General features: G+C 43.7%; 1 protein-coding gene across 5 annotated transcripts in view; it reads right to left on the bottom strand.

Annotated features, from left to right (window-relative positions):
- Positions 1–12,354, bottom strand: part of RNF130 (ring finger protein 130) — a 164,964-nt gene that overhangs the window by 15,578 nt on the left and 137,032 nt on the right. For all 5 annotated transcript variants that reach the window (XM_072145618.1, XM_072145615.1, XM_072145614.1 and 2 more), the window contains one exon: positions 1,940–2,144. In XM_072145618.1, the coding sequence (XP_072001719.1) occupies positions 1,940–2,144 (205 nt within the window). The remainder of the gene's footprint in view (positions 1–1,939; positions 2,145–12,354) is intronic.

Genomic DNA, 12,354 nt, shown 5'->3' with positions numbered 1-12,354 from the left:
GCGGCTTTTTGGGGCCACGCCATAGGACTGAGATGACCGGCAAGATTGGAAAGCGGAGATTAGTATAGTTACTTGGAGGAGAGAGAAAACAGGAGAATTAGCGGAAATTGACTGTACGCAGAGTGGACAAGAGCGTGAGACGAGTGCAGAGATCATAGAGTGGAGACAGCGCAGACAACACACATGGACGGCAGTCGCTTTACTTAGTAGGCAACGGGTTATTCTAGACGATAAAACAGGTGAAAACACATTAAAAGTTACATAACACATGAGAATCTCATTTCCAAATGCTAGATCCAAGTTGTACAATTTGATCCCAATGCAGGAGACCTCCCAACAGACGCGTCATGCATCATGGCTCCTTTACTCGGCCACTGTTCACATCTGTGTCCGCGTGGACTCTTCATTGCAGATTTTGTTATATTTCACAGCGACGGCGCGTTACCCCCATTGTTATGTAAGCCATAGAGATGTAGGAAGGACACAGCACCCATTATCAAAGTCATGGGGGTCCCATAGGTGGATAGCAACAAATACCACGCAAGTTTTTTTTTTATTGCAGAAGCTGTTTTTGTTCAAGTGGCAACGGGACAAGTAACCATATTAGTTGCCACTTCTGAATTATCTTCTTAAAGACGAATGATTGAGCATCAATAAAGCAATTTCACTTTTTTTTGAATTTCAGATTGTTTTGTCGTGACACGTTGTACTTCATGTAGTTGAAAAATGTTTGCAATTTTAAAAAAAATAATAATTTGGCGTGTACCAGAAGAATGGCATAACAGTACTGCATATGTTCAGAAAGCCACTGCCGCCCGTGCGGTACTATTACGTCCCACGTCAGGAAGGGGTTACCTTAATTTGGTGAAGCGGGGGAACGGTACTTTGAGTAGGATACAGCTTACTATCAAGAACACTTTTACTTATTTGCAGGCATAAATACAGAAGAATATCCTAACACAATATCCTATTAAGGAAATGAAGCTGCAGTTCTGTTAGAAGCAAAATCTGAACAAGACCATGAGAAACATTACATAATACCTCTATGTTAAATGACTAAAGGTCACAGAAATTGCTACAAAACATGTAGAATTGATAGAATTTCGTGGATAATGTTGGTAGAGGGATCCTAAAATGAAGCAAAACTTTGAAAAGGAATGTCATATTGTATTGCCCATCATCAAAGATTTGGATACCTAAAATGAGCGGGTCCTTTATTGCAGCGCATGTTCCTATGTAGTATGGACTGTAGCCCCAGCATGTGAAGTCATTGCAGCGGATTCTGTACATTACATACGGTACATTAACCCGGATATTTATGGTAAAATATTTCAAAATATGTCAAATTCAAAGCACATTAAAACAAATGCAACATGTTGCACCTTTTGAGGGGATAACTTCCCCATTCTCACGTCCTCACAGGGAGATCGACCTATTTTACATTACAGATGATAGAAGGTATTTTATGACATCGCTTATATATTGTCCTCAGATACCAATGACAAGTTTAAGAATGGTTCAGAATTTTTTTTCTTCCTAAGACAAAACTGCTAACTTGTACCATGTTACAAAGCGCTGAGCATTACTTCCCTGTTATGTTTTGTGTGAATACAATAGATTTTCATCATATGGAACGGAGATCACCCAAAAATTCAGAAATATTCAATAATGTACCTTAGTGCCCTATGGCAGAACTTAGAACCACAATTCACTGCAACCATCTTCAGACGCGAGTAATTACAAGACGCAGAAATCATATTGTTCGATCTTTACCAAGTCCTTCTTAGGATTTAGAGTTCTACTATCCCCATGTTTTTACACCTTTCAGAGGCAATTTCACTGATCGACCACAGAGCGGATGCCCTGATATTTACATGAGCATAAGACAACTATATTACACAAACACGGACAATGGCGAGAGAAGCCAGTTGTGACTTACTTGTGACAGCTATATTGATTTCCCCTGTCCTTGGAGTGATCTCTCCTTCGTGTGGGAGCTGTGATATTGCAGAAGATCGTAGGGATTCCAGAATAAGCGATCCCTCGTCAACTGGGTCACTCGGTGCGGTTCCTCTTGAACTTGGTTGACTCCTGGTGAGTCGCTCTACATCAAATGCTACATTATCACTGCATGGCACATTCGTCTGTAACAAAAAAAAAAAAGTTTTTCTTAGTGTAATTGTTACAACTTCAAAGAAATTAGGGGTTAGCATTACAGCCTTGCAGCGCTGGGGACCTGGGTTCAAGTCCCTGGGTCAACATCTGCAAAGAGCTTGTATGTTCTCTCCATGTTTGCGTGGGTTTCCTCCCACACTCCAAAACATACTGGTAGATTAATTAGATTATGAGCCCCATTGGGGGCAGGGACTGATTTGGCAAACTCTGTGTGCGCTATATAAATAAAGGATTATTATTACCCATAGTTAACAAAAAAAACCTAGAAAACTTATTCCTTGGCTTTTGTTTTTGGATAGTTAACTGTGTAGTAAAAATTTTGCAGTAACTTCTTTGCAATACTTTTTACAGTTTTACTATGTTTTTCTACTTTTAACAAAATGAATCCCCTCCTTATTTGGAGATCTATTTTATTATTTTATTGACAAAGTATCTTTTGAAGGTTGAAGAGCAGTTTTTACAGAAGACTAAAAGCAAAGCTGTCACAAAAAAAAACAAAAAAAAAACTAACCCACACTAATTACATTTATCTTTGAAAACAACTAGTATACAGCAGTACAACTATCCCAATATTGTTCCTCTCCATGCCTGAAAAGTTCAACAGTCCATTCAGAAATTTGACTTGCTATCTATTCATAGTCATTTTCTTCCAGCTCAGCCGTGTCTTCAAGCTTTCCAACTAATAACGGGCTCTGCTTTCTCTTCTGCTCAATGAACTCGGCTCTGCTACATCGGTTACCCCTCCCTCAGGAATGAGAGAGATGCTGGCTGTGTGTCACTGATTCGCTGTAGAGAAATCCCCTCCCGTGGGAATTCCCATCTACCATCACACAGACCCAGCTTTCTCTCACTCCTGATGTATGGGGGAATGAGCTGGAGGCCTGGTACTGGAGGAAGGACATGAATATGTTGGCCTGGGCTCAAAGGAAAAACAATGATCTGACTCGCATGAGGCCATTTGAATAGGTGGTGAGTGAACTTTATGGACTGTGGAAGATCTCAGTCATGGATTGATATGGAGGATAGTTATACTGCTGAATAATTGCAGTTTTACAAAGTTCTTCCTAGTTTGTGTGGGTTAGTTTAATCGACAGGTTTCCTTTACAGGGGACTTCAAGGAACTCTTCAAAACCCCTTGTGGCTTGAAAAGGGATTGCAAGAAAAAAAAAGTGTATTAGCCCTGCCAGGCTCCCTTGTTGGCCATTATTTTCAGTCTTTGGCCCTGTACCTGGCCAAATGAGGGAGGGGGGCAGGGGTGTAACTACAGTGGTAAAAGCCATAGCAGCTGCTATGTGGTCCACTGTGTCAGGGGGCCCCATTATTCATCCTGACACACTAAAGAATGGAGGATGTGCACAATTATATGCATATTATACTGCACATTGTACATCATAATATGTATTTGACATATATGTGATGTATATATGCTGCATAAGGTTGTATATCTGTTCTGTGTATATGCTGTATGTGTATATGGTGTGTATACTGTAGGTGTGTAGATTTGTATATGGTACTGTGTGTATATGCTCGATGTGTGTGTGCAGTGTATGCGTATGTGTATGTATACAAGTATATAGATTTGTGTATATATAGGAGTGTATAAATGTGTGTGATTGTAACTTGCATGTGTGAGTATACAAATATGTATATGTTTAAAGTGAACCTGACATAAGAAATTGACCTAATAAACGACTACCAATGTGTTTTTTTTCATGCCCCAGTTTGATGACAATATCCAGAAAATGAACTTTGAAGTCAGATGTAAATTGGTTGTATAAAGTCATGGAGGCGGAGAGCTCAGCACTGAAGTTAAGCTCTCCCTGCCCCTGAATGCCTTTTCCCCTGTGATTGACATCATAAACCAGATTACAGGAGATCTGTTTAGTGATGTCTCTGAATCCAGAACCATCAATTACAGTAAAGGGGGCATTCTGAGGAAGAGAGCTTGACTTCAGTGTTAAACTCTCAGCCTCCGTGACTTTATACAACCAAATTACATCTCACCACGAAGCTGATTTTCCTACATAATGCCACCGTGCTGGACCATGAAATAGACATGATCTAGAAGGTGTTTAGTTGCTTAATGACATACTGGTAATGATATGTTAGATCAATTTCTGATGACCGGTTCCCTTTAAGTGGGAATGGGGGCCCTATTCAAAAGCCTGCTATGGGGCTCTGCCTCTCCTAGTTATACCCCTGCGGAGGGACAGGGGGAGGTGATGCCAGGGGGTTTACAGGACCTGCTATGGCCAATATGTGGCCTCCTTAAACTCTGTGACGAGAAAGTTATGTTCAGTGGTGTGAGGAGACCACAGATTTCCATAAGGCGATCACATGACCCCCTGGAAGATGACGGAAACGATAAAACCCGGACAACGCAGGTACCAAGAACCAGAAGCAAGAGCAAGGTAAGTTTGCTCACATTTTACTTGAATGTGAGACATTTTTCAAGCTTTTTTTTTTTTATACTATAATTTTTAACAAATGAATTTGATTGCTACACAACACTTGGGGATCAGAACTTTGGGTCAATATATTGGCCATACAGGGAAATGGCCCTGGCACAAGAACATACAATGGGGCTGACATCGGGATTAGACTACTTATTGTATGTGCTGCTCATCTTTCATGATGTGCCCTGTGTGCTACCTCAGTGTGGCGCTCAGGTATTAAGATATTCCTGCTGCCTTCCCTGGCTTTGATGTGTGTGAGATAGTTCTCTTATCCTCTGCAAAGCTCATCCAAGATGCTCTCGAAATAGAATTGCTTTTAGCAGAAGGACCTTATTCGGAGAAGGAGAAAAGACTGTGGAGTGGGCATTAGTACCTTCCTGCCATACGCACAACAGCCCGGGCCTGGCGCAGCCGTCTCAGCGAGGGTTTGGATCACTGCTGCTTGTCATTTATGTGGATCCAGTGACCTGAATGGGAGGGTTCTGTCTACAAATGAATGAATGGATATAAGAAGTACCTATAGATGGATATGTGAATGGACCTACAGTGGGTACAGAAAGTATTAAGACCCCTTTTTGTTTCATTGCAGCCAATTGGCAAGATCAAAAGAGTTCTTTTTTTTTCCTCGTTAATTTACACTCTGCACCAACCTAGACAGACTAAAACACAAATGTAGATATTTTTGCTAATGTATCAAAACAGAAAAAGTGAAATATCCTATGGTGAGTATTGAGTAGAAGAAGCTTTGGAGCTAGTACAGCCATGGGTTTTCTTCCATTTAAGGATTACAGAGGCCATTGTGCTCTTAGAAACCTTGAGTGCTGCAGAAATTCTTTGTAACCTTGGCCAGATCTCTGCCTTGCCACAATTGCACTTGTCTTCTATTGACAGGTGGGTGCCTTTCCTAATAACGTCCAATCAGATTAATTAAACACTGTTGGACTCCAATGAAGCAGTAGAACCATCTCAAGGAGGATCAGAAGGAAATGGACAACATATGAGTTAAATATGAGCGTCACAGCAAAAGGTTTGAATACTTATGAACGTGTGATATTTCAGTCTACATTTTTGTTTTTTTTTCTGTCAATCTACTTGCTATTTTGGGAAATAATTACCAATGATGTGGGATTATTAAATTTTTTTTTTTTATGATGGATGAATAAATACATATATGATATGAATAAAATCACATCAGTGACCCAAAAACATACCCAGTGCCAACTACAGAGGGGAAAAACTTTATAGACAGTATCTGTAACAGTATCTCGGAGTTCCCTAGGATAACAGTGCCCAGCAGAAGACGTGACTACTATAGAGCACACAGGACAGCATGTTTTAAAGACTAGAAAAACCTGAAAATCAGCTTCTGTTTTTGACATGGCTATGGAAAGCTATTCAAAGGCAGAACACAGGATCTGCCAGTCTCTGGAGAAGGGAACTGCCTGAGGCAAACACTGTAAAGTAACATGCCCAAGGTCACCGGGAGAGAAGACAGCGGAATTCATATTGAGTCGCAATGATTGAAGTCTGCTCCGACTCGTTCAGTCACGTATGTGCTGCCGCTCCTCTATGTGAGCGGGGTTTATATAGAACACTACCTAGAAGGATTTACCATTCAGAATTGAAGAAAAGCCCAATTTAGGAGTCAAAATTTTGGCAATAGTTGTTGTATTCCTAGATATGGAACAGATCGGAATAGAAGGGTTGAGTACTCCCCCCCCCCTTTTTTTCCCAAAGTCTCTTTACATTTTTATTAAAACATAGCATTGTTTACAAACATATTAGTAATCCATTTCATAGTCCCAGTGTCATTGTTCAGAAATCTTTACATGCAATTAAACACGTCATATACAGCAAGCAAGTTAAATAACCTTTCACGTATGAACTGAGTACTTAATTATGGTCATTACGTAACTGTAATTGGCCACCATGCTGTATAATACTTCACTGCTCCACAAAATAAATTAAAAGAGAACCTGGAATGTTCTTGTTAACTGGTGACAGGTTCTATTAGCCTGTGCTATGCAGATTGTAAATATTCCTTTGCTAGCTTTCCGAATACTGACACTACTTTATAAAACTTTATTTCACATGACCTAATTTCCTGCCAGCAGGATGTAGTGAGTCCCCGGGGAGGGGGCAGCTGCAGCCTGTGTGTGCCTGTGTCTCTTCTCCACTCATCCAGCTCCCTCTGTCCCTCCCTCTTCCTGACTTGCGTATTGAGCAGACAGTGGAGGGGGATTGTGAGGAGGTAAGGAAGAATGTGTGGTGAGAATGAGAGAGTTACACAGGCTGCTAAAGCTGCCACCCTGACCCCCTCTGGACTCATCACACTCTTGTGGCAAAGAACCAAGTAATGTGAAATTAAGTTTCATAAAGTAGTAGCAGTGTTCAGAATTCGGACAAAGGCATTTTTAAAATCAGCATAGGCTATTGGAACCTGTCGCCAGCTTACATTTCTGGTGTTAGGTTCACTTTAAGGACTGGCATTATTTATTAAAAAAAAAAGGTGCAAGACAAATGAATCCTGTAAGTTTTCGATTTCTGATGCTAGATGATAAATTAGGGTTTACACCTTAAGGTACATTCAGACCGCAGTTATGGAGAAAGTGCTCTGGCCGCATGATTTGCTCCGGGTCACGGTGCAGCGAGTGTAGAGCTGGGAGGCCGGGTCCTATATATATTTTTGGTAGATTTTAAGCGGCTCGTCTTCCTATGGAGGGAGGAGGGGTGAAGAGTGCTCAACCCCCCTCCCCCCTGCACTCACCTGGGATCTGGTCCAGACAAGCACATGGCCATCTGAATGAGCTCTTAGTTTGGGTGAAGAGCCCTCAAAACCCCTCCCGCCCCAAATGAGCAAGTTTATCCTTTTCACAGATTCTGTGTCGGAAAGTCACAGATGAGATCCATGAAAAGGTCTATTCCTTGCACTGGATGCTTGGAAAATATTAGAAATCTCATCCCACAAGTCTGTAAGGGATGCTCAGTACTCATTATAGAGAATCTAAGGAGCCGGGGTAACAGCCGGGTTGGATAAATGTATATAGTCAATCCAGGGTTGCCATGTTTAGAAAACTGCATTTGAGTCTTGCATTTGTCCCATGCTAAAACTCTCAGGTTTTAATGGAAATCTACCATTAGTTTTTATGCATTGTAAACCAAACATACCTCGAGAATGCTGTAGCTACACTGATGCAGAAACATATCTTGTTTACGCCCTGATCCGATTTGCGCAAAATAAAAAATTGTAAAATTTAGGACCATGGGAAAGCTGGGTGCTTCTGGCTGCAGGATATAAACACATTACATGAAGAGAACTGAACTGTCTAGACAGGACTAATCAACCTGAGCTTGATGACACAACAGTTGGGCGATGGTGCAGTGATTGATTACTTCTGCCTGTCAACATAGTGAATACAGCGTTCTCTGAAGCAGTGCATAATTAGGGGAAGAGGAGAAGCGCTGGGCAGCATCAGGAGCGAGCGAGTGTTTAGATTTCTGCCTAGGAAAAGAGGATATCAATTTTACATTCTGTATCAATCCATCCAATTCCCTGACAAGCCTGTATGGAGTTGCAAGGACTTGGTGCTGCTGGACAATGGTGCTGCTGGACAATACAAAGGTGAGGAGGGGCCACACATAATGAATGGGAGGTGAGGAGGGGCCGCATATAATGAATAAGAGGTGAGGAGGGGCCGCATATATTGAATAAGAGGTGAGGAGGTGGCCACACCTAATGAATGGGAGGTAAGGAGGTGGCCACAAATAATGAATGGGAGGTGAGGAGGGGCCGCATATAATGAATGGAAGGTGAGGAGGGGCCGCATATAATGAATGGGAGGTGAGGAGGGGCCGCATATAATGAATGGGAGGTGAGGAGGGGCCGCATATAATGAATGGGAGGTGAGGAGGTGGCCACAAATAATGAATGGAAGGTGAGGAGGTAGCCACAAATAATGAATGGGGGGTGAGAAAGGGCCACATATAATGAATGGGAGGTGAGGAGGTGGCCACAAATAATGAATGGGGGTGAGGAGGGGACCGCATATAATGAATGGAGGGTGAGGAGGGGACCACATATAATGAATGGGAGGTGAGGAGGGGCCACATATAATGAATGGGAGGTGAGAAGGTGGCCACAAATAATGAATGGGGGTGAGGAAGGGCCGCATATAATGAATGGGAGGTGAGGAGGGGCGGCATATAATGAATGGGGGTGAGGAGGTGGCCACATATAATGAATGGGGGTGAGGAAACGGGACGCATTTAGTGAATGGGAGGTGAGGAGGGGGCTGCATAAAATCCATTGGGGGAGGGGGGTTGCATATAACCAATATAAAGGTGTTGAGGGGGGCCTGGGCTGTATATAATTAATCCATGGGAGAATGGCGGCTTCATATAATCCATGGATCGAGGAGGCTGTATATAATGAATTATGCTGCTACGTGAGTTTACTGCAAAAGGGGCCCACTGAGGCACTGTCACCCAGGGGCCCACTGAAACCTGGAACCGGCCCTGTCCGTACGTTTAACAGGCCTTGGACTTCAGACATTGACTCAATCAACTTTAATCTATTGCCACTTCTCTCCAGATGTCGTACAAGAAGGGGGGTGAGAAGGCCTCTAGCCTGGCTTTTTACTCTTCTAGGCACATGTAGATGCTAATCTTTGCAGGAAACAACTTGTCCTCTTGCCTCTTATGAAGAAGTGCTGCATAATTTTCCTCTTAAGCACTATGTCTCAACAGGTCTCATGAGCACTTCAAGACACTGAAGGGCCTTTGCGGCTCGGTCTGTGCTAATGTCAGGTCTCTCCTCTGTGTCCGGCTCAACCTGTTTACTTCTTCTCAAGCTTCATTAGTCAGATCAACGTTCACAGCTTTGCCTAATGGCCCTATGGCAGTCAGGAAGAAAACGTGGAAGGTCAGACGTGTCCTGGATTATGTAATGTAAAGTGGAAATGTTGCTATGCCAACAAATGGACTTGTGTGTATATAATATATATTTATATATAAACTGCTCTATACAGAACTCCATACAACAGCTGACCAATGTATAGCAGGTGGAACATTATCCGGGACGTAGGATCAGTTTGTCGCCTTATCGGGTCTTAACCTTTACCGATTCAGCGCTCAACCACTCCCACCTCCACCTTACCGGAACGGGACACAAACATTCCCCTGTTGGGGAGTCCAGCACTCTTGCTAGCGGTTTCCCACCACTTCTGGAAGAGATGGAAGAATAACACTCATAGGTCCCAACACAAAAGGCCTCCCAGAATAGCTGATCGGAGCCTGGGTGTTGGATCCCCTATGGATTATACTAGGGAGAGCACATTAGTATCAAAGCCAGCCAGGCTAATCGAAAACCCTTGGTGCTTTGGTACTAATGGGGTTGGAAGATGCTCCTGGAATCATCCAAACCCTGATCCACCTATCAATCCATCCATGTCTACATTCACCTAGAGACCACAAGATAATGTAGGGATCATAGATCCTATACATATATTACAGTAGATGTCCAACTATTTTGAGCATCAAATCTACTATAGAATGAGAACTCCGTTTGACCAAGACTATGTTTCCTCCACCGCCCAGTCATGAGGGAGGCAGACGTCAGGTTTCTTCCACCACCTCACAGTTCCTTGTGCTTATCCAACAACGGAAATTTTCTCTCAGTTCAATTGAGGACTTTACATAGAAGAGGAACTTTGTTTATAAGGTGATTCTGAATTTGTGTTCGTGTGTCTAGAGAAACTTAGAGAACAACACACAACTTCCTAAGTCATTGTGTAGTTCTATGTCAATATATGCTAACATATGTAAAATAACTGTATTTTTAGGTTACTTCATACATTGTATATGTTCTAAAGCACATAATAAAAATGTAAATGAGATACCGTAAATACTGGAGTATAAGCAGACTCGAGTATAAGCCACGGCTCCTACTTTTACCACAAAAAACTGGGAAAACCTATTGACCAGAATATAAGCCTAAGGTGGAAAATGCATTAGTCACAGCCTCCCCCCAGTATATAGCCAACTCCATAATATAGTGAGCCCTCCTGCCCCTGGGTAGATCCAGCCCCCCGCCCCTGGGCAGAGCCAGCCCCCCGCCCCTGGGCAGAGCCAGCCCCCCGCCCCTGGGCAGAGCCAGCCCCCCGCCCCTGGGCAGAGCCAGCCCCCCGCCCCTGGGCAGAGCCAGCCCCCCGCCCCTGGGCAGAGCCAGCCCCCCGCCCCTGGGCAGAGCCAGCCCCCCGCCCCTGGGCAGAGCCAGCCCCCCGCCCCTGGGCAGAGCCAGCCCCCCGCCCCTGGGCAGAGCCAGCCCCCCGCCCCTGGGTAGAGCCAGCCCCCCGCCCCTGGGTAGAGCCAGCCCCCCGCCCCTGTAAAGGCAAGTATTGATTGTTCTTTGATTCAAGTATAAGCACATTTTTGTGCTGAAAAACTCAATATACGGTAATTGTAAAATACATTTAATTAGTAAGGGGAGGCGGCATGGGGCATTTCATTAGTGAGGGGTGGTTGTTTGTGGAATTTAATTGTCGAGGGGAGGCCACCGGTCATTTCATTAGCGAGGGGAGGCCACCGGTCATTTCATTAGCGAGGGGAGGCCACCGGTCATTTCATTAGCGAGGGGAGGCCACCGGTCATTTCATTAGCGAGGGGAGGCCACCGGTCATTTCATTAGCGAGGGGAGGCCACCGGTCATTTCATTAGCGAGGGGAGGCCACCGGTCATTTCATTAGTGAGGGGAAGCCACCGGTCATTTCATTAGTGAGGGGAAGCCACCGGTCATTTCATTAGTGAGGGGAAGCCACCGGTCATTTCATTAGTGAGGGGAGGCCACCGGTCATTTCCTTAGTGAGGGGAGGCCACTGGTCATTTCCTTAGTGAGGGGAGGCCACCGGTCATTTCATTAGTGAGGGGAGGCCACCGGTCATTTCATTAGTGAGGGGAGGCTACCGGTCATTTCATTAGTGAGGGGAGGCTACCGGTCATTTCATTAATGAGGGGAGGCCACCGGTCATTTCATTAATGAGGGGAGGCTACCGGTCATTTCATTAATGAGGGGAGGCCACCGGTCATTTGATTAGTGAGGGGAGGCTGCTTGGCATTTTATTACTGGGGGAGGCTGCTGGGGTTTCATTACCGGGGGAGGTGGCATGGGGCATTTCATTACTAGAGGGGTTGCTGCACGGATCATGGGAGGCTGTGACCATTCTACCAAGTCAATAAGTTTTCCCAGTTTTATGGGGTAAAATTAGGTGCCTCGGCTTATACACGGGCCAGCTTATACTGGCGTATATACGGTAAATACCCTATAAACAGAGCACAAGTAACTAAAAACATACAAAATGTCTTCACAGAAAGATGAGAAAGTTCAGCGACTCTACAGGAAGGAAACACCCTACATATTTACAATCGCCTGGCAGCGGTTTCTGATGCATTTTCAGGAAGTTTTTGTATCTTGTGATGGTGGTTGTGATAAAAGTGTTTAAGACGCATAGAAATTTGCTGTTTGTAGAGGAACTTATATTTTCTACCATCATACAAGCAGACTGTATATGGGATGTGAGCAACCAATGTTAACTTTTTAACAATTACAATAGATTCTAGTGTTTAGGTCACTCTGTAGTGATAAAAGTGTCAGATAGCTGCGATAAAGCACTCAGAATAGGTTGTTCAACTTTAATTGTGTTCCTGCAAAATTAGGAATTTCTTAGTT

Source organism: Engystomops pustulosus, chromosome 4 (assembly GCF_040894005.1).
Source record: "Engystomops pustulosus chromosome 4, aEngPut4.maternal, whole genome shotgun sequence".
Lineage (NCBI taxonomy): Eukaryota > Metazoa > Chordata > Amphibia > Anura > Leptodactylidae > Engystomops > Engystomops pustulosus.
This window is presented reverse-complemented; position numbering and strand designations above follow the sequence as displayed.